General features: G+C 37.0%; 1 protein-coding gene across 1 annotated transcript in view; it reads right to left on the bottom strand.

Annotated features, from left to right (window-relative positions):
- The window catches only part of egfr (epidermal growth factor receptor), a 54,214-nt gene extending 30,328 nt beyond the window's left edge, over window positions 1–23,886 (bottom strand). Inside the window, exon 1 of the mRNA XM_015369922.1 lies at window positions 23,620–23,886. Coding sequence (XP_015225408.1) covers window positions 23,620–23,716 — 97 coding nt within the window. The 5' untranslated portion in view covers window positions 23,717–23,886. The remainder of the gene's footprint in view (window positions 1–23,619) is intronic.
- Between the last annotated feature and the right edge of the window lie 1,610 nt (window positions 23,887–25,496).

The raw sequence follows: 25,496 nt of genomic DNA, 5'->3' as shown, positions 1-25,496 counted from the left end.
TGTGTGTGTGTGTGTGACAGCTACAGGGAGATTAAAGAGACAACAGGTGACTTAAGGTGTACAACACCCCATATTGAGGCTTAAACTCTGAGTCTTTAACCAGGAAGGAGGAAAGAGAAGCAAAAGAAAATAGTTTATAGCTCAAGGTTTCAGGCGTATAGCCACAGTAAACACTCAGCTTGTCCAGTTGTTGGTTGCATAACTGAGTTGCAGGTGGTGAATGACCTGATAGCCTAAGTCCTTTAAATGACTTCCTCATACTGCTGAAGTACCCTAGAAAGAAATAAGATACCGGTACGTAAAATTTTTTGTAAGAATGTTCTCCTATATCAAACAATCTTAACCTTTTTCCAAAAAGGAATGACTCATTCATGCATGGGGGCTGGAAAGATTACAAAAGCTTGCACAATTTGCCAACTTCCTTTATAAAAGCAAGGAACAACTACTGGTAGCTAATAAAACCAGTTGTACATTCTGGGAACTTCTTTCACATAACCTGACTTTAATGTAATACAACGCTGTGAGCCAAATGAGTGTTTGCAGGAAGGAGGGAAGGGTGGACTTTTCAATGACGCAACAGATACTGTGAATAAGACTGATTACTGATTTCTTAACTACCTCCAGCTGTACTGTCGTCACTAAATGTTCAGGTGGTGAGAACTGCAGCAAGGAGTGGCAGGTATGGTGTATCTCCGCCTCAGTTCTTCATACATGATTGTGTGCAGGGGTGTGTTTGCTTGCGTTTGAGTGCTGCATCGTGTGCAGCACAAAGCGCTCCCTGGACTGAGCTGCACTGATCAGCAGTCAGTCAGAGCTCAACAATAGACTCAATAAAGCCTGATCATTAGTCATCTAATCTCGCTGCATAACACGCTTTTGATGTTTACTTGGGGACTAGTGCTGGAAGTCAAGGGTGTGTGGGTAGATATTTGTCTCTGGAGGGTATGGAGTGTGCACGGCTATCAGAACAGGAACTGTTTGGGATTATTATTTTGGAAAGTCATTTTATCAGTCATATGATCTAACATGTGTTTATGAATAAAAATGAATTCTAGTTCAAGGTATGAGGAAGGCCATCATCTCTTTACAGCCAGGGTCTTTTCATTATTACATCATGAAAACTTGGAAATGCATTTTCTGACTCATGGTTTCGAAGTAGGCTGTGATAAAAGAAAGATATTCTATGTTTTCCCTCTCTACACCGCTGCCTTATGATTTTGAAATACGTGTAAAACCTACATTAGGGAACCTGAGCCTATAAAAAGTTTACAATGTGAGTGGGCAGGAGTGGGGCTAATCAAAGTTGCTTATTATCCAAGAAAATCCCAACATTGCAGCTCCAATAGAAAAACATACTTGAAAATAAATTTGAAATTGGTGTTGAATCTTAATAATTTGAAGTTTGGAACTTTGTGACATAAAATGGTGATTTGCCGACTCATGGGCCACATTAAAGAGTAGTTATATAGTTCTGCCTATAGAACTAATTGTGCCATTCAGAGGTTTGGAAATACATGAATGCAATATTAACTTTGGCTTTGCAAGTCAGCAGCCCCTTTATAGGGGTGATAGTGATGAAGGTTAAGGAAATAAATATATTGTATTGGCTGGAAACTAAAGTAATGATACCGATTGCAAATATCCTAATGCTTTCAGTCCCATAAATCCTTTAACTTTTTCCAACCAACTGAAATTTACACTTAGTTTTTGCGGATTAGGTCCATAGAAAGTCTTTCTACTTTGCAGATATATTGTTTGCACATATTGATGCATTTTATCAAATGTGTAGCTCTGTTCTGCATATAGATATGCACGTACCCTGCTTAGATACAGATAGATGTTTCTTAGCAAGCAGCTACGACACAACAAGCTTTGTCATTTTGGCCGGCTATTTCAAATTGGATATGTTGGCAACACTCAGCAGGTTTTAAACCCCATAAACCAGGGGGCGGCACCCCAAACTGTTCAAAGGGTCATATTGGACCAAAAAAACGACAACAAAAATCTGTCTGGAGCCGCAAAAATGTATTGCTATATAAGCGCCGTATGGCAACATGGGCTCGAAGTGTATTAGCCCACTATAAAAAAGGACTACGTGTGCTTACATATATAAAAAGCATACTTGATTAAATGTTTATCCTGGAGCAAATGTCACACAGTAGGGAGAAACAGTGAATACTCTCACTCCAGGGAATTCACCGTAGGTTTTGTTGCATTGATGAAAATGATAGAAACACGATAAAGGAATCTTTCTATGGCGGACGTGTTTCTGTTGAGTGGAGTTGATTGACGCTAAAGAGCCGCGGGTTGCTGACCCCTACCATAAATGTATCAGAATGAGGTCATGGCCATCCTTAAAACCTTATTTTTAGGATATTTTAACCATTCTAAAGGAAGTTTTGTCATGCAGATGTTGAATACATGTGTTCTTAGATTAGCACTGTAAATTTAAGACGTTTAAGAAGGTGGTTCAGTGTCTCATTTCACCCAATCACTGTGACAGTCAATGGCTTATTATTCTTGAGAAAATGATTACAAGGCCGGATTAAATCGAAAATACCTTCCAGTTACAAGAAGTAAAGTCTGTTTGGTTAGTTTAACTAAACTCTTAGGGGATTTTAATCCAGAGACAGAAGAAATGTTCTTCCTCTTATTCCCCCCGTCTAATTTAATTAGGCCCTCTCCAGAAAAAGGTGATTACATTACCTGTAAAATCATGCAAGATTAAAGAGCAGTAACGATGCCAACTGACAACTTGCTTATTTTTCTGTACGATGCAACAGCATTACACCAAAGAATCTTGCATAACCTAATCTGTAGTGTTCTGCTGTTTAAAGATCCATACCCAGATGAATTGCCCTATTAAGGGTAAATTATAGTCAACTCTATAATTAAGCCCCTATTGTTGGGAGTACGAGCTAAAGGGACAGAGATATGAGGAGACCCCCCCTCCCCCAACAAAAATCAAGCTCTTATTGATACAGATTTGGGGCTCTTATGAGTTGCCTCCTGTTCCCAAATCTTTAGTCTTTAGGGAGACATAAATCTTCCAAAGCAAACTTCCTTGATTCTCTGAGTGCTTTTAGCGCACACTTCCTGCTCAGATGTTCTCTTATATTTAGGAGGACATGAGAGATCAGATGTCACTTACAGATACAACAAATGGTATTTGTTAACTCTACTTTAGAGTTTTATAAACACACTTTGCAGTTAAAATGTGATATCTCCTAATATCCTGCATGCTGACTGAGGGAAATGCAGTTTCATTTGTCTGGGGAAATGCATTATTTCCTTAAAGAAAACATTTTGTGGCTTCTGTAAAGAAAGGCAGGCTTCTTCCTAAAGACTTAAGGATACCCCCCCTCTGCCCCCATCCTTTGTGATTGGAACAACATAAGCCCCTCTGACATCTCGGGAAGTTGGTCTTTACACAGAGGTCAATTAAGAAAGCCACCCTGCCAAGCTGGGGCAGAAGTATTCAATTGTTTTCTCAGTGGGGGGAAACCAAAAGGGGTGATCTAAATCAAGCGCAGAGAAAGATTTGTATAGTAAAACTTACTAAAAGGAAGTGAAGAGAAAAAAAGAAACCCAAAGGATATTTCAAAAAGAAGATTGCAGTTGGGTTTGTGGTTCAGCTTGGAGTCTTAGATGTGGGAAAGGAATAGTGACTGTTTGGTCAATCTGTGGAAAAAGGGTCGTAAAGCATCACACTTGACGCATTTACATGGATGACCTTTCCCTTGAGGCTAGCAGTGAGGCAAATGAAGCATTATTACGTCACATGTCATCTAAACACTTAAAACCTCTGAGATGACACTCGCAGGCTCAGTCACTGCTTGAGCTAGGTGAAGTTTAGTCTGTGGAAAGCTCAGCAAAGTGACCAAATAAAGACCAAAAAGGTCCATGTTTACGCTCCGCTTGTGAGGGGTGCTCTTTACAGTTAGTGAGACACTCCAGATACCTGTGCCTGCAGCCGTCGTGGTGTTTACTCTCAGCATCAGAGTGAAGAAATCTTGGATTTAGGTTCAGCACAAACACAGGAAAAAACAGCATGTATACTCACTCAGTCCATATTCCATACTGCAGTTACTAAACAGCTCTTCAACAGCTACACAACTTGAAAGGAGCCAGTGGCTATGGAAGCTTTTAAACGTAATCCTACCACAAGAACTTTTACCTTGGATTTGAGTGGGCCATTCTAATACACAGTTATGTTTTATACTCAGTTGTAGCTTTGGTTGTAGGTTTAGATTTATCTTCTTTGTAGATGGATAATACTTTTAATTTTTATAATAAACTGAACACAGAGCTTTTCAAAGCTTGAAATTGTGTTTTCTTTCATTATCCTATGTATATTAGAGCTGAAACAATTAATCTGATTAATCGTGATTAATCGATTATTGAAATAATTGCCAACTTATTTAGTAAAAAATTAATAAATAATAATACTACTAATAATTGATTAATCGTCAACTGGAGTATAGAGACTGTAAAACATGCTTTTAACTGATAGAGCAACGCACTAAGAGCTGTAATTATACCGAAACTGTAAAAAGAAAATATGTAAACATTTAAGATAAAAATATTTTTGCTCTGACCAGAACTCCTTAAGTTGAAAAGTTTTAGTTTTAATTAGATTAGTCCATTTGCGAAATAATCGTTGCAGCCCTAAAAAAAAGAAAAATTAAAATAAAAATTTTATATACCATGATGATACAAAAGTTATACTTAGGTAAAAAAAGACATGCAATATTCTTAGCAAACCAGTTGCAGATGTTTCATCCCGGAATCTTACTTGCAATTCTTTATTGTTCTACAATTTGTGCTGGAATGATCACCACAAAAATAACACTTGTCTTGTTCACATGTACTTCATGCACAGGAAACTAAACACTAAAATGTGGTTCTCTTTATAAGCATTTAGCTAGTAAGAAACCATCCCCAAGAGAAAGTTAAAAATGCCTAGCTCCTGTGACAGCAGCAAAGGAGCATTTGGGTGATCCCCTGTCTTGCTTAAGGTCACCACGGCTATAAGAGAAACTTAAACAATGCAGTGGTCATTATTCATTTTCCTGGGCTACTTTTCTCTAAAAATGTCAGGGAGGCAAACCAGTGACCTTTAATTGTCTGAGCAGTCCCTATAACTTCTAGGCAGGGAAAAAAGATTTATAGGAAGGTTTGAAAAGCAAACCAGTCTTTCTTCTCTGAGAATGAAATGTAGTGAACATGCTTTCCAAAGTTATAGTCCCTTAAAAAGAATCAATGAGTAACACATTGTAAAAGCAAAACTGAGTCCATTTTAAGAAAAACACCAACCAGCAGCCTGGGTTTTCTTCACAAAGTTGCAAGACAAAATTGGTTTTTACTTGGTCTTATTTGTAAGAAGTATTAGAGAGCAAAGCTCAACAACTGTAGCTAATTATCATTAAAGTTGTAGGGATAAAATTTAAATGTCAAATGATTCTAGCTTAAACATGTACATAAATGTACTCTTTATCAGACTATATTGTCCCAAAAGTAAGAACATTTCTATTTAAAAAAAAAATCTTTCAAAAAATCTGTGTTTTTTTATGTTATTTTATGCAGGCCGGTTAGTTATACGTCAGCTTGTACACCTAAATTCGGCCAGTCATATATCAAATGTCATCTGTCAATGAAATTTTTTAGTGCATAGCATCTTGAGTGTTCACAGGGATGGACGTCTGTGTCTTCGGCAGGCGTAGAGCTAATAGAACTGGCAGCGTTGCGAGGCAAGGACTCAAACATGTACGGCTGTAAGCCTTCTACACAAAACCAAGCTTCTGTCGCCCTGGCGTCCTCTTCCACAACAACTTCATCCCTGCTTTCCTCCTCTAAATAAAAAATGTATGACGGAGGAGACTCATCCACGACCTCTGAAACAAAACTCTCCTCCTCTTTCATGTTTCCACTGTCCATAGCGTTCCTTGACAGTGTCGTTTCTAAGTCACCAATTTAGTGCTACTTGGTTCCAATGTAATTTCTCATTGGGAACCTACTAGCACTGAGTTGCTAACTGGTTAGCAAGATGCTTCCGACAAACCGGCCACAACCAAACATGCTTGCAAACCTTCTGCAACAACAATACCGCCCCCTTGATAAACGACCAATCACATTCACTTTATCCACTCGTTTAAAGTCGGGAACCGCTCGGGAGAATTCGGAAATGCAACGGTTGGAACAGCCGTTTCCATACAACTTTAAAGTTTAAATAGAAAACACATATTTATAGTTTCTAATTTGGTAGAATGTACAAAATGAAATACATCAACAGTGAAAAAAAAAAAACAGTATTTTGTTGTTTATAGCATAAAATAATTCACTAAGATAGCAGACAACACAGCTCTTCAGGTCCCCACATGACCGAAAGAGTCATGTGGGGACCTGAAGGATGCTGTGACGTCAGTTCATTTAGGAAGTGGTCATTTTACATAGCGAGTCAATATTTACTCAACTAAACTGTGCAACTAGCTAGGGTTCATTGTTTTATGAAATGTAACTATTTCATAAACGAATAAACAATGCTTTGAATCAGCTTTATTAGCCTCAGGCACTTTATTATTGGAGAAAACAAGCCGTTGCAACTTTGAATCCAACTGATGCTGTGACAGAACATTTGACTACACTGACGTCACAGCTGGGGATCACGAGAGGCTCCCAGCATACTGTAAAATTCTCTCGATTTTTATTACTTGGAGCATTTTTAGCACAATTTAGACCTGCCACATAGGGAAAAGAAAGCATAATCTACCATCACACACGATAAAATTGCTCTAGACGCACTCCTTTCTATTTGACTTTTAAGACAATAAGAAAAAATTTTGGTAATTAAAACCTGCAGCTTTCTCTGAAAATTGTATTTTAAACAGTGTTATTAGAATTTAGTTTGATAATGTTCAAGTTTTTCAGAAGTAGGGATGGTTCAAATCTAATACATCATCTGAATAAGCCCCAAAGCTGAATTCTGGGTCAATACTGGGTCGGTAATCTGTCCACTGTACGGTCCTCACTAGCTGCAAGTCATAGTTTGGCAAATTTTACTCTGAAAACTTAAGCTTTACTAAAAAAGATAAAGTAAGTTAATGTTCTTGTGTCTAGTGTGTTTTTTTTTTTAACCTAAAGGTAAGCTAAATCTGCATACTTAAAAAAAGAACAGAACTACAACTACAAAAAAGTCATTACTTGAACATCTGTAGATCAATGTATATTTGAAACAAATAAACGATGTAAAAATGTCTTAACTTTTTTCTTCGTACTTGGTTTAAAAAAGGTTTCTCCTTAAAAGAACAGCATGTGGGTCACCTTTTTTCAAAAACGAGCACACATAAACAAACAAACAAACAAAAAAAAAAAACTGGTTTCAAATATAAGTTTGTCAATTTGGGACATCCAAGTCTTACTTTTAGACAAAATTTTGCAGGACATAGTCTTGTTTTTTTAATCGAAATAACATGATAGCAAAACCCTTGTCAATAAAGGAAGCACACTTGGCATTGTGCTTAAAACATTTTATATTGTATGAAGTATTGAAGTTCCTCATAAATTCTTGCTCTGAAAGGCTTAAAAAAAAAAAAACTTTTTTTGCTGGCAGAGACACAAAATCCTTCAGACAAATGTCAACAGTCCCTGTGTCCACTTTGGACACCCCTAGCCAAAGTAATCAAGTTTTAATCAAACTATTCTCCGCAAATCTCTGCTGGGAATTCTATCATTGTTCTGTTAAAACCACCAATCAATCTTTTAAAACTGTTCTCTGAAATCACAACTCAAGCCACATTGAAAGTTGAAAAAAACACCACCATTCCTCCATGTTCCAACATTCAACCACTTCCTCTAACATGCAGACATTCTCCCAATTGAAGTCCATCCAATGTAGACACCCCTACCCCCAACTCCCGCTCCCCCTTTTACAAACAGTCTTTTTTTTTTTCCTTTAACTCCTTCCCCTGTTAAAGCTATGCTCCTCTTCACTCCCACAGGAAGCATGAGAGGAAGGCTAAAAAAGGGAGTGGGCGACGAGCATTCTGCTACTAACCAAAAAACTAAGACTACCCCCCACACCCACCCAACCCTAAGCTCTGCTTCAAGCATGAGGCATGCCTGAAGAGAAGAGCAGAGGGAAAAAGGCAGGAAAAAGAAAATAAAAAAATGCACACCACACATGTGCCTAGACCCACACATTTCACACATTATTATTGCAGGAGAATGCATCTGTAATTGTGAATCCCTGCTGGCTTAAGCATTTCCAGCATGGAGTGACAGGGTGAAGTTGGAGAACCCAGACATGGCGGACAGATAACTCTGATTTCAACTAAACAAATGAGATAGACACTCTTTGAGACCGTCTTTCTCCTCAAGAGCTTCTTATTTTTAGCCTGATAACTGACGAGTCCCCTTCTGTGTACTGTAGATCTAACCAATGTTTAGCAGCGTTGCCTGCCAACAGACCTGTTAGTTAATGCCTTAGTCATGTCACAAACACCTCAGAGTGACCCCATAAAAGGAATATTCCACAAAGGCCCCAGGGTTTGAGTTATTAAGCCTTGCTCTGTCGGTCAGACGTTACTCACTATCCAAAGCAAAAGATTTGCACGTCAGCCAGCCGTTAAATCTACCGATGAGTAAACTCTTCCTCTTCGATTCAGCCGGAGGCCAAACGTTAGGAACCGATAGGGATTCGAGGATAAGATTAGAGAGGAATATTACATAATTTCTAATGCATTCGAATGTTTTTTTTTTATATATGGCCATTGTTCTTGCTGAAAGCATAACTGATTTAATATAAAATGGAAAAGCTTGAAGACACAGAATGATGACGCATATAACTGGAATGCCTGAAATACTACAGGGTCCTGCCAAACATGTTTGCCCTTAGGCAGCTCTGTTAAAATGTTCAAAAATCACTATTTGGCTGCAGTGGGAAACACAGATTGACACATTGTTGTACTGGTTTTGCAGCTAACACCTCACCCCAAAGCCAGCATCTCAGGTTGCATGCATTATTAACCTGAGCTGATAAACTGCTCATTACCCAAAAGAGAAGACAAAAGCACAGATCGCACATGGTTAGCACATCACCACAAAGATATCTGAAGCTTGTTTAAGATAATTATGACTGAGGAGGGTTGTTGTTTCAAGGCCACCCCCTTTAAATACAATCTCAGAGAGACATTTAGCTCCAGTGGAGGCTGGACTGCTTTCTGTCAGTCATCAAAGCCAACAGACTTGGCAGACAAAAGCCTTTTTATCACTATCAGCTACACTGCTGAACATAAGGACCCTGGCTGGGAAGTAAATCCTCCATAAAAGTAGAAAACAAGCAAAGATGTAATGCTGTAATGCTAATCATAATAATCAATAATAATTTAACTTTATTGATCTCACACTGGAGAAATTCACCTTTAAATTTAACCCATCCCCTTGGAGAGCAGTGGGCGCCCGGGGAGCAATGCAGGGTTAAGGGTCTTTGCTCAGGTTGGCAGTCTGTGGAAGAGGGGCTTGAACTCAGACCCTATGGAACCCAAGAACAATGCACTAACCACTGGGCCGCCACCCCCAGAAAAGTTTACCTGAATCACAAACCAAGTCATCAGTCAGAAGGCACCAAGCTTTTTCTATTGTTTTTTAGGAAAACCTTTTAGCTCTTATTTCCATCAAAAATATTTACACATTGAATGTCTAATCCGCTAAGTTGGACAGGTTCATAAAATGCTATTTTGTAGTAAGAACATAATCAAATGTTCACTTCATCAGGCAGGGCACCCAGGCAGAGAAATTGACTAAAATGCCAAAGCTGTTTCTGAAAGGAAAACAAAAAAAAATTTGATACAACTGAAGGCTTTAGATGAGACTGCATTAAAAACACAAACAGGAAGGAGATGCGAAGGGGATTTTACCTATCAAACATTTTTGTATAATCTCCATCTATAAAGTATATTGGTGCGATAAACCCAACAGTGTATTATATAATTAGAGAAAAAGGTAACCCACTCTCTTCGTGTGATAGGTCCCTGAACCAACTGTGGCACTTCTCTAGAGGGTCTCTTTCATCTTACTCTGACAATACTCAAACAATGTCAGTAAACTACTTGAGATCAAGTGCCTAACCAAATGGCACATTGTAATATGGAGGATAAAGCTGGATTTGAACCCTCAACCTGACAGATCGAGGCTTTGACTGCTGTAAAGTCACTGCTTCTTTAGTTGGTTGTTTGGATCTAAGACAAAGCTCTTGATTTAAAAGGCCTTTGTATGTTTCATCTCTAACTTACTCACGAGTGAAAGAGATGTTTGATTCAAACAGCTGAAATGAATCACCTTATGGATACAGAAAGGAGCTCAGTGATCCAAGGGGAGTTCAACAATTCTCTAATTTTGGTGAGGCATCTGATAATGATGCCTTCTGGGGAGGAGGAGGTTTTTAGCACATGTTAAACTGGGAAGAGATCCCAAGATCCCTCAACAGGTACCGCAACCACCTTAGTAATATGGTAATGCTTTTCTTTTTTTTTTTTTTTTTTACAAAATTAATTGTGACTGGTCCAACCAAAAGGGCAATAAGTCACCCCCTACTTTATCCCAGCTATAGAACCTGCTTTATTTGTGTTTGAGCAGATGATAGAAAATTAATTGAACTAATTGAAAGTCAAAGCAGGCTCAAAACTCTCCTGAGGTGTAACAATGCCCATAAAACTACCTGTGAGAAGATCTGTGGTTTCTCTAATAATCAGCCTTTTGTGGTACAACATGGAGACTAAAACTGCATTTATATGTTGGTATGAGTAAACTATTGACCAGCACACAAAACAGGCTTTCCATCTATGAGACAAGAGTGAAAAATGCATCTCTGATGATTGTGCGAATGAGTGTCAGTGAGGATGTGGAGACAGTCATCCACATATCTCAGATAAACTTCTTGAATTCTTATCATCCCAAAGGAAGCCATTTTTATCCTTCTAAAAGTGTTTCCTTTTTAATCAGAGGAGTAGAGTGATCGTTGAGAGGACCTCAGGCCTTTGCAGCAGACTAAATTACTCTCTGGAAATCAAAATGTTGAGCTTCAACACATAAATAAATCCAACACCCTAGCTTTTATCATCTCCACTGACCTGAAAATCCAATATTGTCATGTTTAATCTTTTGCAAATCTTCTTGGTTCCTGATTATTGCAATAATGCAGAGCTCAAACCAAATCCAGTGGATGCATATTAAAAACAATAAAACCTTGGCTTGCCAGTTAATCAGTTCAGGTGGAGGTTGTTGGTGTAGAGGATATATTGCAAGTCCAAAGGGCTAATCCCTACTTCCTGGCAAAGCTCCAGCTATGCACTCCAGAGTATTTCAACCCTTCCAGTTTCCCACCAGCCACACACCCATTAAACTTGGAGTGATTTGTTTTGAAATTAAAGTACAGTAGCAGACAATGACCACCTAATGATGCTTTAAGTGGCACAGAGCAGTATATTGATGAAGTGTTTGATTACACAATGAAAATGTGTGGCCTTGACTTATAATTAAGTACACAGGTGCACAGGTTTTATTGGTTATGAGCCTGCAAATGAGAAACTGAGTATACCTTCTTCTTTACTGCTGTGATTTTCATTATCGTTGAAGTTTTGTTTGTTTATTTTATATGCCTCTAGCTTCAATTATAAAAAAAGACTGCACAAGATAAAGGTTCTGCTCAAAGTGCCACATGGAAATTAATTCAAAACTCAGTGGAGTTGTTTAAACTTGATGAGCAATTACAAAAGGCACAGAGGTCTGAGCTTGGTATGCTTTAGAAATACTGTAGTTTAACTAAAAACAGATACAAAGTCTTTGAGTTTTACTACCTTCACAAAACTGTCAGGTGAAAAGAAAAGTATCACAATGTAAATAGAAAATAGTTTGATATTTACTAATAACTGAACTCACGAGAGGTCAGCTCTGTATGGTTATACATGCTTTTAAGGTCTAAAATACAGTGAAACGCTGGAGCGAAACATCTACATGTTTGCAGTTAGCGCAGAGGCAAATTAAAAATAAAATTGGAATTACAATATTAATGGGGGGGAAAAAATCCCAATTTTCATTATTGGCAAAATGTTTAAGCCATACAGTTTACCCTAACCCTAACCCTAACCCACTATCTTCCTTTTGTCTTTGTCAAGTAATAATTTTCTTCGAGGTGTAAATCGGGACAACTGAAAACAGAATGTGAATGTGGCTGTTAAATTATAGCTTTTAAAGAAAATCAGAACTGGTTAAAATTGGTTTCGCAGGTAAAAGTTTTGTTAGGTATAGGTATAGTCAGGAATTAGAAATTGGCAACAACACTTCCATCTTTGCAATCATAGTCAAGACATTGAGATTTACTATTCAGACTGAAATAAAGGTTTTCCATGAGTACTTGTGTAGCCTAATGTGAAGTGAAGCCTAATGACTATACCAATATGGCTATTAGCCCAAAAAATATTTACACTTCAATTTTCAAAATGAAGAAACTGTCTCATATATAAAGAATGAAAGCGATGGTTGCTAATCTGTTTGATTTGTAAAAAAAAATCATCCTTTAACAAAATTGATGATTCTGACCTCAATATCTCCAAATTTCTATGCAAGTTGAGTGATTTTAAAAATATTGTCCAAGGAAAATGCCACATAGATGAAAACTAAATCAATTTCTTGGATCCAGCAGGGGAAAAAACAAGCATTACTGGTTAGAGTGATAATTTTGTGCCAATCAAAACAAGAACTTAACATTAACTTTTTCAGTGTCATTTATTTGTTTAAACAACTTTTTTTGCTGATGGATTTTTTATTTGAATGTCTTTTTGCCTTCAAGCCATTGAAATCCTTAGACAATAGGAGCTTCTTTCCACTCTCTCCCCTACACAAGACTGAAAAGTTGTGTCTACAAGGCAAGTTGAGGTCAAGGCAGACAGATAAGGCCATGTAAAACTAGACACCAAAGACCTGAATAAAGAGCCTTTTGTGTAGGTGTTTTGGTTTTTGGTTTTCATGTATGAAAACATTTTTTTATTGCACTTTTCTTTCTTTTTGAAAAATGTTCTCAGTATTGCAAACGTGTTATGATAGGATCTGGAAACAATCTTAAAAGCCTCCATTTATTTATTTTTCATTTCACAGACTGATCTCTGTCTATCATCTATGGACTAGGAGCAGTAGTATTTAACCTTTACAACAGAATGTAATGGGGACATCCCCATAAGAGAACTTTTCAAATAACTATTAAAGAGGCCTTTATTATCTTAAACAGGATGGTCCTCCAACAAAAAAAAAGAGAAGAGCACCGACGAGAGACCCAAATATATGAAATGGAAAATGTGCTGGTGAATGTTCTCAGTCATCCATGTCATAGTCATTCCAGTGGATTGTTTTTAATTTTCTTTTGGAATGAAATGAAAAATGCATAAAGTATAAATGGACAAAATCAAACTACTAATAAGAAGTAATCATAAAAAATTTAAAAAAAAAAGTAAGTGAAAATGCATATCAGAAAAGCACGTTTGAGGGATCAGCCACACTTTTTAGACAATGATTTCTTCTAAAATACGCTGGGATGGATGTTTGTTTGTGAAGCCATTGTCCTCCTCCCTGTAGGGGATTTCTTTACTGGGTCAGCACATATTGTAGCTCTGCTTCTCAAAGCAACCTGTAGGTCAAGAGAGCAGATGGCAGAATAACACTGGGACAATGGGGAAGCACTCACCTGCAGTTTGAAGCAGTAGTAGTTAATGACAGCAGGATAGGGCCACTTTGATCAACATTTAAACAAAGCAGATCTACAAATATGGCAAAGCTAAAATCATCCATTTGATGTTATGTTTGTGTCTTCCCCAACATTATTGTTTTTTAATCACTTTGATCAGCTCACAATTCCTGTCTCTCTCAACAACATCCCTTACATGCATACAGCCTAGCTTCAAATGAAAAGATTAAAACTAATTTATGGAAACCAAATAAGATCATATATTTACTACTGATAATTAAATGTGTGTAGATACACCAGATTACAAATTACCCCAGAACAACAAAATTAAAATTTTACTTTCCAAGTTTCAAGGAAGAATTACGATCAAAAGTTAGGTTCATATTCTATTAAAGACGACAATCATCTTAGTTTTGTAAATCACTCTCTTTAGGGAATGACTGTGTATTCAAAAACATTTTGAACACTGTATAAAATGTACTGCTGCCTAAACAGATCTGCTGTGATTTTAACAGATATACTGAAGCTTTAAAAAGTTATAGTCTTCAATTTTCTACAGATTTAGGTCCTTTTAATATGATATCAAACCAAAGGTTAGAACAATGCAATTTGGCACTTTCAAATCCGACAAACATCATCAAAACCTTCCCACAGCCAAAGAAAGCTAGTACATATAAGCTGCACTTTGATTCTTTACTTCAGTGAAAGTACAGTTTACAGTTGCCTGCCTGTGTAAAAAAATAAAAGATCTACTAAAAGTAAAACTTACATAAGTAAAATGAAAATTTAAAAAATGTACAGGTTCATCATTGCACTACTTGTAAACAGGGAATGTCTTCTATCTCCTGTGTTCATTCATGTTGCTATCAATGTTTATCTATAGAAAAACTGGCCTCCAAATGGACACTCTCTAAGTACAGATACCAGGGCTACAACTAATGATTATTTTGCAACTCTATTAATCTGTTGTTTATTTTCTTCAATTAATCAATTAGTAATTGGATAGCCAAAGGTTTCTTACAGAATATTCTATACTAAATTAAAAAAAGTGAAACTAAAACTTTTAAACTTGAGGAGTTCTGGATAGAGCATATCGACAGACGAAAACTCTTTTTAAAAATCTTAAATGCAAATTCTTTATATAGTTTTTCAAAATTTTGATATAATTACTGCTCTAAGGGGGTTGTTCTGTCAGCAAAGGGCACATTTTACAGTCTCTATACTCCAGTTAACAATTAATTGATTAGTAAATTGGTTGACCATTATTTCAATAATCGGATAATCTTGATGAATCCGATTAATTGTTTCAGCCCTGACAAATACTTAAAAAAATGCTAAGGCACAATAAAAGTTAGTTACTTGACATCTCTGCTTGATCTCAGAAATATGCATGTTTTTTTGCTGTGTTTCTCCAACATGTTCCTAGTTTTCACATGGTGTGTCACAATTTCCTTCTAAAAAGCATAAAACCCCCCACACGGAGGATTATCAGTTTAATTTGATGTAGGCTCCTTTACCTTTAAACACAACACTGCAGCTGATGAGAAGATAACAGAGCCTTTTTCCAGCCTAAATGCCCGGGTCTCTTTCCACTTGACACAACTAGACAATCATGGAAAGGCCATAAATGGTGCAGATGACTTTGTTACCATGAACAAACAATGAGAACAAGTCTCTCCAATGAGTAACCACATCTTCGCTCACTTATTCCATGCTGGAGGTACATAAACTACTGAAGTAGAGCCAGACACATACAGTAATCAACATGTTGAAGGCGGCGTCCTTTCATACACAACAGATTCACTGTTTTCTGAGATCTCTAAACAGTGAAGAGTAGGAGAAACAATAAAAACTGTTGTTTACTACTTGCACACCTGCTCACAGGTGTGTCTGTCTTATGTTTCAGATCTGTGCTGCTCTGCAAATTATCACTGCTGCCAGATAACCTGATCTCTACAAAGCCACTATTGTCCGGGGGTGAAACCCAGATCCTTCACTTTGCCAGTGGTTTTCTTAAATTACTACAACTCAGACTTGGTACAGGTTTTCCAAGCTCCAGTAAAAACAGACAGAAATTATAGTCCATCTCTAGCAGTTTAAACCTAAAAGGGCTTTCTTCCCTAACAATGGCTGCAGCAGATGCAAGTCTGATTTGTTAGTCAGAAGAACAGGAAACCGATTCTGCAGCAGAAGAAGGACCTCTGCAGACTCTAAGATTACACTGAATCACAGGCTATACTTCACTATCACTCTCAGGAGATTGGATCTAATGAATGGAAAAAGGCATGGTTTTATAGGAAAGCTGGGAAAAACAGATGTACTGATGAAGAAAACCTTTTTTTTTTCTTTTAAGATTCCAACACAACACATAGGGAAAATCACTTAACTGGAATGCTGGGCTCAACTTCAAGCTGAAAATGTTGCCATGAATCAGCCCAACTTTTAGTTAAAGATAGTAACAACAGCTAAAATTATTATGTAATATATATAAATTGTATTGTGTCAAGAACTGTAACATACCTTTATTTTAGGCCAAGCACGCTATCAGAAAAATAGTTATTCTTTACCCAAATAATGCCTTATGCACTGGGGATTATGGGTTTATCTTTGACATGCCTCTGTGATTAATCTGATCTTTCACAGGTTAACTATTTGACCCAGGATAATAGATATCACCACATTGGCAGCTTTCTATTTGAGAAGCCCTTTGCATGAGTAAAACAGCAGCAATCGAGCGAGTATACTCACAAATACAGCAATTAAATCCTCACACTAGGGTTGGGCATTGTTTGAATCTGAATGATTCCGCTTCTGATTCCAGGACTTCATGAATATGATTCCTTAAACATTAAATTTTGTGTAAAAATTACTATAACTATTACTTATTACTATTACTAATTACTATTATTATAATCACATGATTTTTAAACAGTATATATAAATTATCAAACCAACTAACTTTAATATAATGCTGCTATATTTTCTTTTCACATTACTGTGGATTCCTCTTTTTCCTCTTTGCTGGCTATATGGCTTTTTTTTTTTTTTCTTCTTTCAGTCGGCAGACTGAGCCTCAAAACTGGGAATCAAAAATGTAAAATTTGAATTATTCTACAAGTGAGAGGTCAGAACTTGTTCGAAACAATTTTAGATTCTCGGTGCCCAACCCTAACAACTACTATTCTGGAGCAAAAATTGAATACTTCATGTAGGTTTACATAAACAAAAAAGATAAATTGAACTCTAAACACATGAGTGGGATTCTTCATATACAGCTACTTGGATATGTGGTCCTGAATCCGATATGAATCAGATCTTTTCAAACCTGTGTCTGAATGGCCAGGTCGTATTCATCCAACCTGAACACCATTAATACCCAACAAAGGTCACTATTCTGAGTCTTGCTACACAGAAGAGGGAAGAAAAACAACAACCATGGCGGACGATAATGCGGAGAGTTTTTAAGGTTTGGAAAGATCACTAGATGCGCTCCAGCACTACCATCCATGTTTACTTCCATAAACACAGAGCATGCTTGCTTGTGACATCATTGCATCCTTTACTGTGCATGCGGGACACTTGCGTTGTTTGAATGCAGATCACACAGGAGATCATATACAAGTCGCATATATTTTGAAAAGTAAACGGCAAGCAAAGAAAAATGGATTTCACAAAAAAATCGTATTTGAGCATTAAGGCCTGTAGTGACAACGTAGCCTAAGTAACCGGAAAAATGTAAAATGTGATTTAAAAAAAAGTATTGACACAGCAAAGTTTAATATAAATACATCTCAAGCTTTTCTGTTTTTGGTTGTAAAAGAATCCCAAAACAAGGTACAATTCTCCTGGACAAATACACATTACTTTATGTCTATCCCTAACTTAAAGAGATATCTAAAATAGCCTTTTCATTTGACCCTTTACGGTTAAAACATCGTTTGATGAGCTCAAATATTAGCCTGTAGCCATTTTTCCCTGAATGTAGTTATGGCCAGAAGCTCCCGCACTGTTTGGCGGATGTAAAGTCAAGCATGAAAATTTTAAAGTTCCGCAATAGCAAACAATCTAACCGTTATATTGAAGATGAATTCATAGCAACCAGTATCCAGCTCAACTCAGACACCAATGGTAACTTCACATTAATGTGAAAAGGAAAAAAGTAAAAAAAAAAAAAAACTTGTCAAATACAAGCGTGAGCAACGAGAATAAGCAGAAGAGTGCTGCAGTTCTGTGTTTTGCCACAGATGCTAGTATCTCTGCAATGCCTCTTTAAAAATCCAATAAATACTTAGGTGTTTTTGGTCGTAGTGAGACAAAAAAGGAAAATGCTCCATGGGGAAAGAAAACCTGTGCAAACATTGGCATTCTATACATTATCCAGCTAACCAAAAGGTCAGTTTACTCATCCAACTCTTTGTATTTTTACAATACTTGTAGGCAACTCGCACTGACAAGTAGGAGCAGGATACAGATTTTTTCAAGGTAGCACCAACTGACAGATTTCAGGCCATCATCTTTCATCACTTTAACTCAGATGGTTTCTAAGTATTACGCCAGCTGCATAAATTGTTATTTTCCAAAAACTATCATTATAATCTCAAAGAGAATACCACCCATGCAGAAGAAAGAATCGAGGAGTGTTAAATGTCTAGACAATTTGCTCTGAGGGATTGACAAACACTTCAGCGATGCTTGTTGTTTATCCTCCAGGATTCTGCTTCAAACTCTTGAAATGTTCTTGAATGAAAAACAATGCCTTAAGCATTTTACAGTTAAATGTTACATAGCAAATAAAACACACTGAGTTGTACCGATTAAAGGGGGTTTATATTACTCTTGACTGTATCGGTCAGATCACAGCTTTGTTGTGACTGATGATACATGGCAAAGTGAGGTCCACAATAGCTGGTCACACCAGCCAATCCGTTGCTGTTTGAGAAAATGTCCTGTTATTCTATTATTTGTGATGTGATGAAAAAAACAGCACATTTGTGAAACACACAAGCTTTTAGTATTTATGCACAAGTGGATCTAACTTAAGTTTACAAAGAAGCGTGTGATTGGGTTTTGCCTTAGAACCTTTTTGTTTAAGATATTTTAGAGCCTCTGTTTAAGTATGTGGGACTGTGCTGCTAGCAAATTTGAGCTCACTATATGCAAGTTGCAAAATAAAACTCTGATTTAAAATTAAACTCCAAATCAATCCCTTCCATGCCTTCAGCTATTTTTGCTCAACTAAAATATAGAACATAATCTATAATGCTATTAGCCTTTAGTCCTTATATTTGGATAAGTATGATAATTATTGAGTAAACATTTAATTTACTGCAAGGCACCAAGCCAAAAAAACATGGGCCACATTTTAACTGCTCCCATTTTAATACACTAATATTTGTTCTGTTGTCAGTTAGTTAACCATATCCAGATTTACAACATGCCACATTGAGGAGGTGGAAATCTTGTCCAAATCAAGCTGGACACTGCGTCAAAAACACAATCTGCCACATCGAAACATCTGTCCTGCCCCAAAGCTGTAATAAACCGAATAGAACAACATGTTTGTCATTACAGCTGCTCATTATTAATCTTATCTGGTCTTAATAACATTCTTAAGCTTTTATTCACGGTAGGAGATGTGTTGCTTCATGAGATGTAAGCTGTCTGATATGTTCAGTTTCCCACAAGTATTTAAGGACTGTCTTTTTGGCAAAAGAAGCATTTAGAAAAAAAACATGGTTCTCAAGCACATAAAGACATACGAAATGTACTAGTTATAATTGGTCAGTCCAGACAGGAAAAAATTGGATACTCATGCTCACTGCATTCACTAAAAGTCGTCTATTTATGCGGAAGAACAAACCAGAGAAGCAATAAGTGTTTGGTCTTTTATGATTCATGAGATCAGGAAGTTAAAGTCTTTAGGGACTAAAATGTGTTACTGTTGGTCACTTTCTCCTCTCACATCTGGGCTTCATGAGGCCCATGAATAATTAAATTACTTCAGGGCCACCAGGGAACAGAAATAAAACTACACTGATAAGACAAACTGTTAGACTAAACCTAATGAATCAAATTCAAATTCCTGCATGCATTTTATCTAATAGGTAATTCGGAAATACATTTTCACAAATTTACCAGCTATATTAATTTTGATCATTTAGATTTATCTAAATTATAAAAAGATTTTAAACAAAATAAGTTTAAAGTTCCATCAAAGACATAAAACGTCACTGAAACAGTTTTATTGTTTTGTTTTTACAACTCATACAAGTCGGCAAGTAAATCGTAATTAACCACTAATGCTAATCCTAAGCCTGGGCGACCTGTTTAGACCCGGGAACAACAGTGGCAGTGGAAACAGCTCACTGACTAGTGTCTAACTGGGTCAAACGACTCGGCAAGAGACCCGCGTTAAAATCGCCTCCGCTCTGATCAGCTTGCTATGGGAACACCAGACCTGGGTTGACATGTTAATTTACGTGACACCATTGAACGCAACGTACAGACGTCAACATACTGCGCCAGTGTAACAAGACAAAACAAAATAATAAAGAATACCAACTTTGCTCTGGCTATTGCACTTCCCTCATTTCCTTCGCACTGTCGACATCATCAATGCTCACCCAGCGTGATGCCGTCATCAGACATGCAGTGGTCAAGATCAACTTTATTTATATAGCACATTTACAACAACAACACTTCTGCCCAAGGTGCTTCACAGCAAACATATAAAAGCAAGGAATACAATAAAAACAAGGCACAATAAAAACTATCATGTGAACAAAAAAATGATTTCATAAAAAAAAAAACACAAAAAAAAAACAGCTATGAGTCGGGGCAAAGCGGATGCTGAGGGGCAGACCACTCCACAACCAGTGCTCTGGACTGGGCATGGATAGACAGGAGCTCAGACAGATAGGTGCTATGCAATTTAAGCATTTAAAAACAATTAAAAGGAGTGGTGGGGGAGAGTGGCCATGCAGCTTGCCAGCAGGGGGGGTGAGACTCAGCCTTTTGGTGAAATGGTAAAAGAGCCAAAACTTACTGAAAACCTGGTTTTGAAAAACCTGTGTTTTCAGTGGGAAAGTAGTTTAGGATGTGACGGTCACTGCCAGCGCAAAGATCAACCGAATGTGGATTGTTTTGTTTAGTTTTGCTTTACACCCCTACGTGACAATGTTTTAATCTGATTGCAGATGACTCTTGCTCCAATGTTAATTTCTCCACCATGCCACAAAGTGGCAGTATATTCAATGAAAAACATGCATGAGCACAAACGCAGGCTAAATCTGAATACCTTAAACAGTAAGGACACTTAAGTGACAGCGGAAATGCTTCAGCAATCCTCTAAATAAGCTCTATCCAAATAGTGTCGGTGGTTGGGAGGAGCTAGGACCAGGAGGTAGTATGCTTTATAGAGGTAGTGCAGGTAGCATAAGGACCTCTTTACATCCCAAGCAGCTGCTAAGAGCTTAACGGTTGCCTACTGTCTCTTGCAAAACAGACCATAGACGCATTGCCCACCTCAAGGAGTTTAACAAAATCCATTATTTCATGACATGTACAGTGTACTGTGTGTAACAGATGCAAATGTTCTCATATGTTTTCAGTTTTATAACATAGATATTTAACAGGTATTCTAAATGTGTGTTTTCTCCAAGAAAAATGTTTTGTAAACGCAGAATTATTCCAAAAATGTAAAAAAAAAAAACAAAAAAAAAAAACGCTTTACTTTACTTTGTTTCCAAGACTTGGAAACAAAGTCCAGTGGATTGTTTTGTTTTGTTTTTTTACTTTTTTGGAATGGCTATGACCTGGATGACTGAGAATCTTCACCAGTAACACAGAATTATATTTATTTCAGCCGTTTTCAGAAAGTGTTTCCTCTCACTGTTAAGATTAAAAGAGGTCAAGACACTGAGTGGCTTACTCCTCCCTTTGAATCACTGTCACTGGAGTGTTGGACAGAGACTTCAGTCAAAAAAACCTAAAGCCAGGTTATTAACAAACTAAATACATGAGGATTATGTAGCAGTGAAGACACATTTTAACATGCAGGCAAACTTACAGAAATTGGGCTTCACAATTTCAAAAGGGTTTTGCTAATGCAGCTTTTATGGTTTTAGCAGATGCCCCTAAAAAACACAGAAATTAAAAAGCAACAGAACAGGAGGGATTAGGTGGAACTTTGTCAGGATAAAAACTTGTCTAGAAATAACAGTTTATTTTTGTCGTTTTTGACTCCATCACAGTCACCTGGACGTCACAGAGTTTGTGATGAGAGATTTAAAATATAAAGTTTGAGAGACATTTCCAAATGAAGCATACACTGACGCAACAGCCTTAATAGTTATTTATAAAAACAGCAAAGGGTCCGTCAATATTATTTCTCTTCACCCCTAAGAAGATAAACACCTTCAATTCCCTAAATGTTAACTTTAATTATTTACTTCCTCTTCAGTGTTCTAAAGTTTAACACAGGTAAGGCTGACCAAAAATATGATATTTCAGATTATTTAAAATGTATATGACTAAACTGTAATATTGAAAAATAAGGCAATTCCAATAGTTATGTCCCTTACAAAACACCTTATAATAGTGCCTAATAAATAAGGAGTTATTACCTCCACCCATGGGTGGTTCTAGACAGGGGCTAACAGGGGCCAGTGCCCCTGTAGATCATGTCCTGGCCCCTGTTATGGCCCCTGTACTGAAGAAATAATTATTAAAGATATTCTAATGGTGATGTGGGTTGGAACAGATATAGTTACTGCAAGGTCCTTTGGATCTATTTCATTTTTTTTTTTATTTATAAATTCTGTTTTTTCTAATTATTTAAAAGCAATAAGGTGATAGCTTCACTGGTATTGAGATAGGATCCCAGTTTTCTTCTGCTAAATGTTTTCTTCAAAACAAATTGCTCAAATTTTTACAGCTGAATTTATCAGTTTTTCTTGAGTTCTAATTCAGATTTTATAGAAAACTGTAATTTTCACTTAAATTATGTTAAAAATATGTTAACTTCCTAAATTATGAATGTATATTGACCTAATAAGAAATTGAATTATAATTAAACCTAACTGAATAGAAATGTCACTTCATGCAGCTATCTTAATATATTTGAATCCCTGGCCCTGTTTTTTATTTCATGCTTTTCTGTCCCCCCATGAAAACACGCTGGCCCCCATCTGGACCCCTGGTACTTTTGGTCTAGAACCGCCACTGCCTCCACCACAGCCTCTTTATTGGGATAAATTTCTACCCTAAAAATTTGTTCCTGTAGAGAACACATAAGATAGCTCATAGTGATAAAATAAATGTATAATATATAAGCAAAGTAAAGCAGTTGAATTTACATATTATGATAAATGGCAACATTAAAGAACAAGTTTTAGACAAAATACTTTCAAATGTTAGTTTTTGTACTGAAAAACGATTGCAAACTGAAAGACAAGCTAAAGTTAATTGTTTTTGCAACTAAATTTTTAGAAACGCAGCTTTTCTCTAGAGGTTATGAGTGGAAAAAAATCCACATTACTAACATCCTCTCCCATCACCATCATCATCATCATTATCAGAGTATTATAAAACATAATACGTTTATTTCCTTAATTATTCAATTAACCAATTAATCACAACCTCAGCTGTTCTCATCTCAGTATTGTACTTTCACTTAAGCCTCAGGTTCATTCCAGCCTTTTCTAAGGCTTTAAGCAGAGCGCAGTGAACAGTGGGACTGTGAGAAACTTTCCTCCCAGAGAGGATCAAGTTTCTGCGCTGCTCCGTCACCAAACTACTGCTCCTTTTCTCTTCCATGTAGGAAAATGTTAGATTGGGAAAGCGAAAGCACCGATGGCGTTTTGCCTGTTGTAACTTATTTTCCTTACCTTTCTTTTCCGCCAGAACGCCCAGACAGAGCAGAGAGGTGAGGGTGATCCATGTCAGAAAACGCGCTGCCATCGTGTTTGGAGAGCGCAGCGTCATTCCATGCCAACACAACGCGATAATCCGACCGGAGAAAGAAATAAAAACACTTTAAATTAAACGAATTCCCGGATCGGTTAGAGGGAAAAGTTTCCCTTTTCTGAGAAAGTCCCAAATTTCTTTGACAGCTCCTCCTCCTCCTTACATATATATTCAGCAGTGTAGTCTAAGTCTGTGCGGACAAACCTCTGCCTGCTGCGACGTCAGCAGTAGGAGGAAGGACAGATGAGCCTCTCAGGTAAACACGCGCATAGAGGAGAATAAATCCACCAAAAAATCTGTTCACTGCACTGGATCACCTGCATGCATTGCACGACACAAAGATTCCGATACAACTATGAGGGTTAATCTTAAAGTGCAATAAAAAGATAAAAAGGATAAAAGATTTTTCAGTTTGAAAAAAAAAAATAAAAAATGTTAAACATCAGAGGAAAGGGGTTTTATGGCCCCTCTCCGCTGTTAGACAAATGGCAAGAGGTTCTACACGAAATTTACCAGAAGGTCAAGCGTAGGGCTGGTGTGTTTCATGGGGGCACAGAAATAATATAATAACAAAAACAATTAAATAAAGTATATTAAGCAATAGTTGAATATTCCTGATCTGATGGAGGTATAATCTGTGATCCTATCTTAATATGACTTAAGTTTAGGTGACTGGAATTGTTTTATTATTTTTAAATTGAATTGTATAAGTTAAACATAATAAAATGTGTTTATCATACCAGGCTCTAGCTAAAAAAATAATAATTTTGATCTTGTATTGAGAAAGATAGACTTAGCAAGAGCAGATTGTGTTAGATTATTAAACTTCTTTTAGGAAGTTTCTACTCAAAATACGTAAAATAATGTGCCAAGGCATTGAAATCATGTGTTATATGTTCAAAACAACAAGTATATCAACATATATAAAATATATATAAAAAAAACTGGGGTCATAACAGGTGCCTGGACCAGTTCTCCAGGGACACTGGCCCCTGTTGGCCACTTTCTACCACCCATGCAAATGGCTGATTATAGCTAATTTACTACTTATTCAAATACTTTCGTCTGTCATTTAAGCACTTTTTTTAAAATTATATAAATCTATTAAGGAAACCTTATCATTACATATTTAAAAGGTACGGCTCTCTTTTGTCTCATTTCATATTGACAAGTGAAAGACCATTCAGACCCTTTCTCCTAACAGATATCCCTAATGGATGTGTCCTCAGGATACTGCATTCTCACTCAAACCAAAAGTGTAACAGGAATGCTTTGAAGAGCAAAGGTGTAGGTGAAACCAAATCCCCCTCATCACAATCAAGTCAAGCATCTGCCAATACTGGACAAACAAGTGCAAACCACCCTAACATCTTGGTGCCAAATATCTTCACACAACCTAAAGAGTTTAATGCCCCAAAGAAAAGAACAGACTTTGGGGGCCTACTATGGTGTGGAGGTAGAGCGTATGACCAATACACTAGCTTTCGCAGGTTTGAGTTTCGGTCCTTCTGACCTATGCTTAATGTCTCTTCCCTCTCTTGTAACACACTTTTCTGTCTACATACTTAAAAAAAATAACAAAATAAAGGCCAAAAGAATCCAAATAAATAAAAAAACAAAAAAACAGAATAGGCCTTGTGTCATGATTTTGGCACTGATGGCTGGATTGATTGCCCATTTCATTTACTTGACTAGCTCTGCCCTGTCCATTTCACTTATAGGATCCACCTGGTTTCCTTTTTAAACTGCCTGTTTCCCAGCCATCAGTACCAGATTATTCTTGAGCCTTTGGTGTTGA

Source organism: Cyprinodon variegatus, unplaced genomic scaffold (assembly GCF_000732505.1).
Source record: "Cyprinodon variegatus isolate N-32 unplaced genomic scaffold, C_variegatus-1.0 Scaffold39, whole genome shotgun sequence".
In the NCBI taxonomy this organism is placed as follows: domain Eukaryota; kingdom Metazoa; phylum Chordata; class Actinopteri; order Cyprinodontiformes; family Cyprinodontidae; genus Cyprinodon; species Cyprinodon variegatus.
The sequence above is the reverse complement of the archived record's forward strand: the minus strand, read 5'-3'. Positions and strand labels throughout refer to the sequence as shown.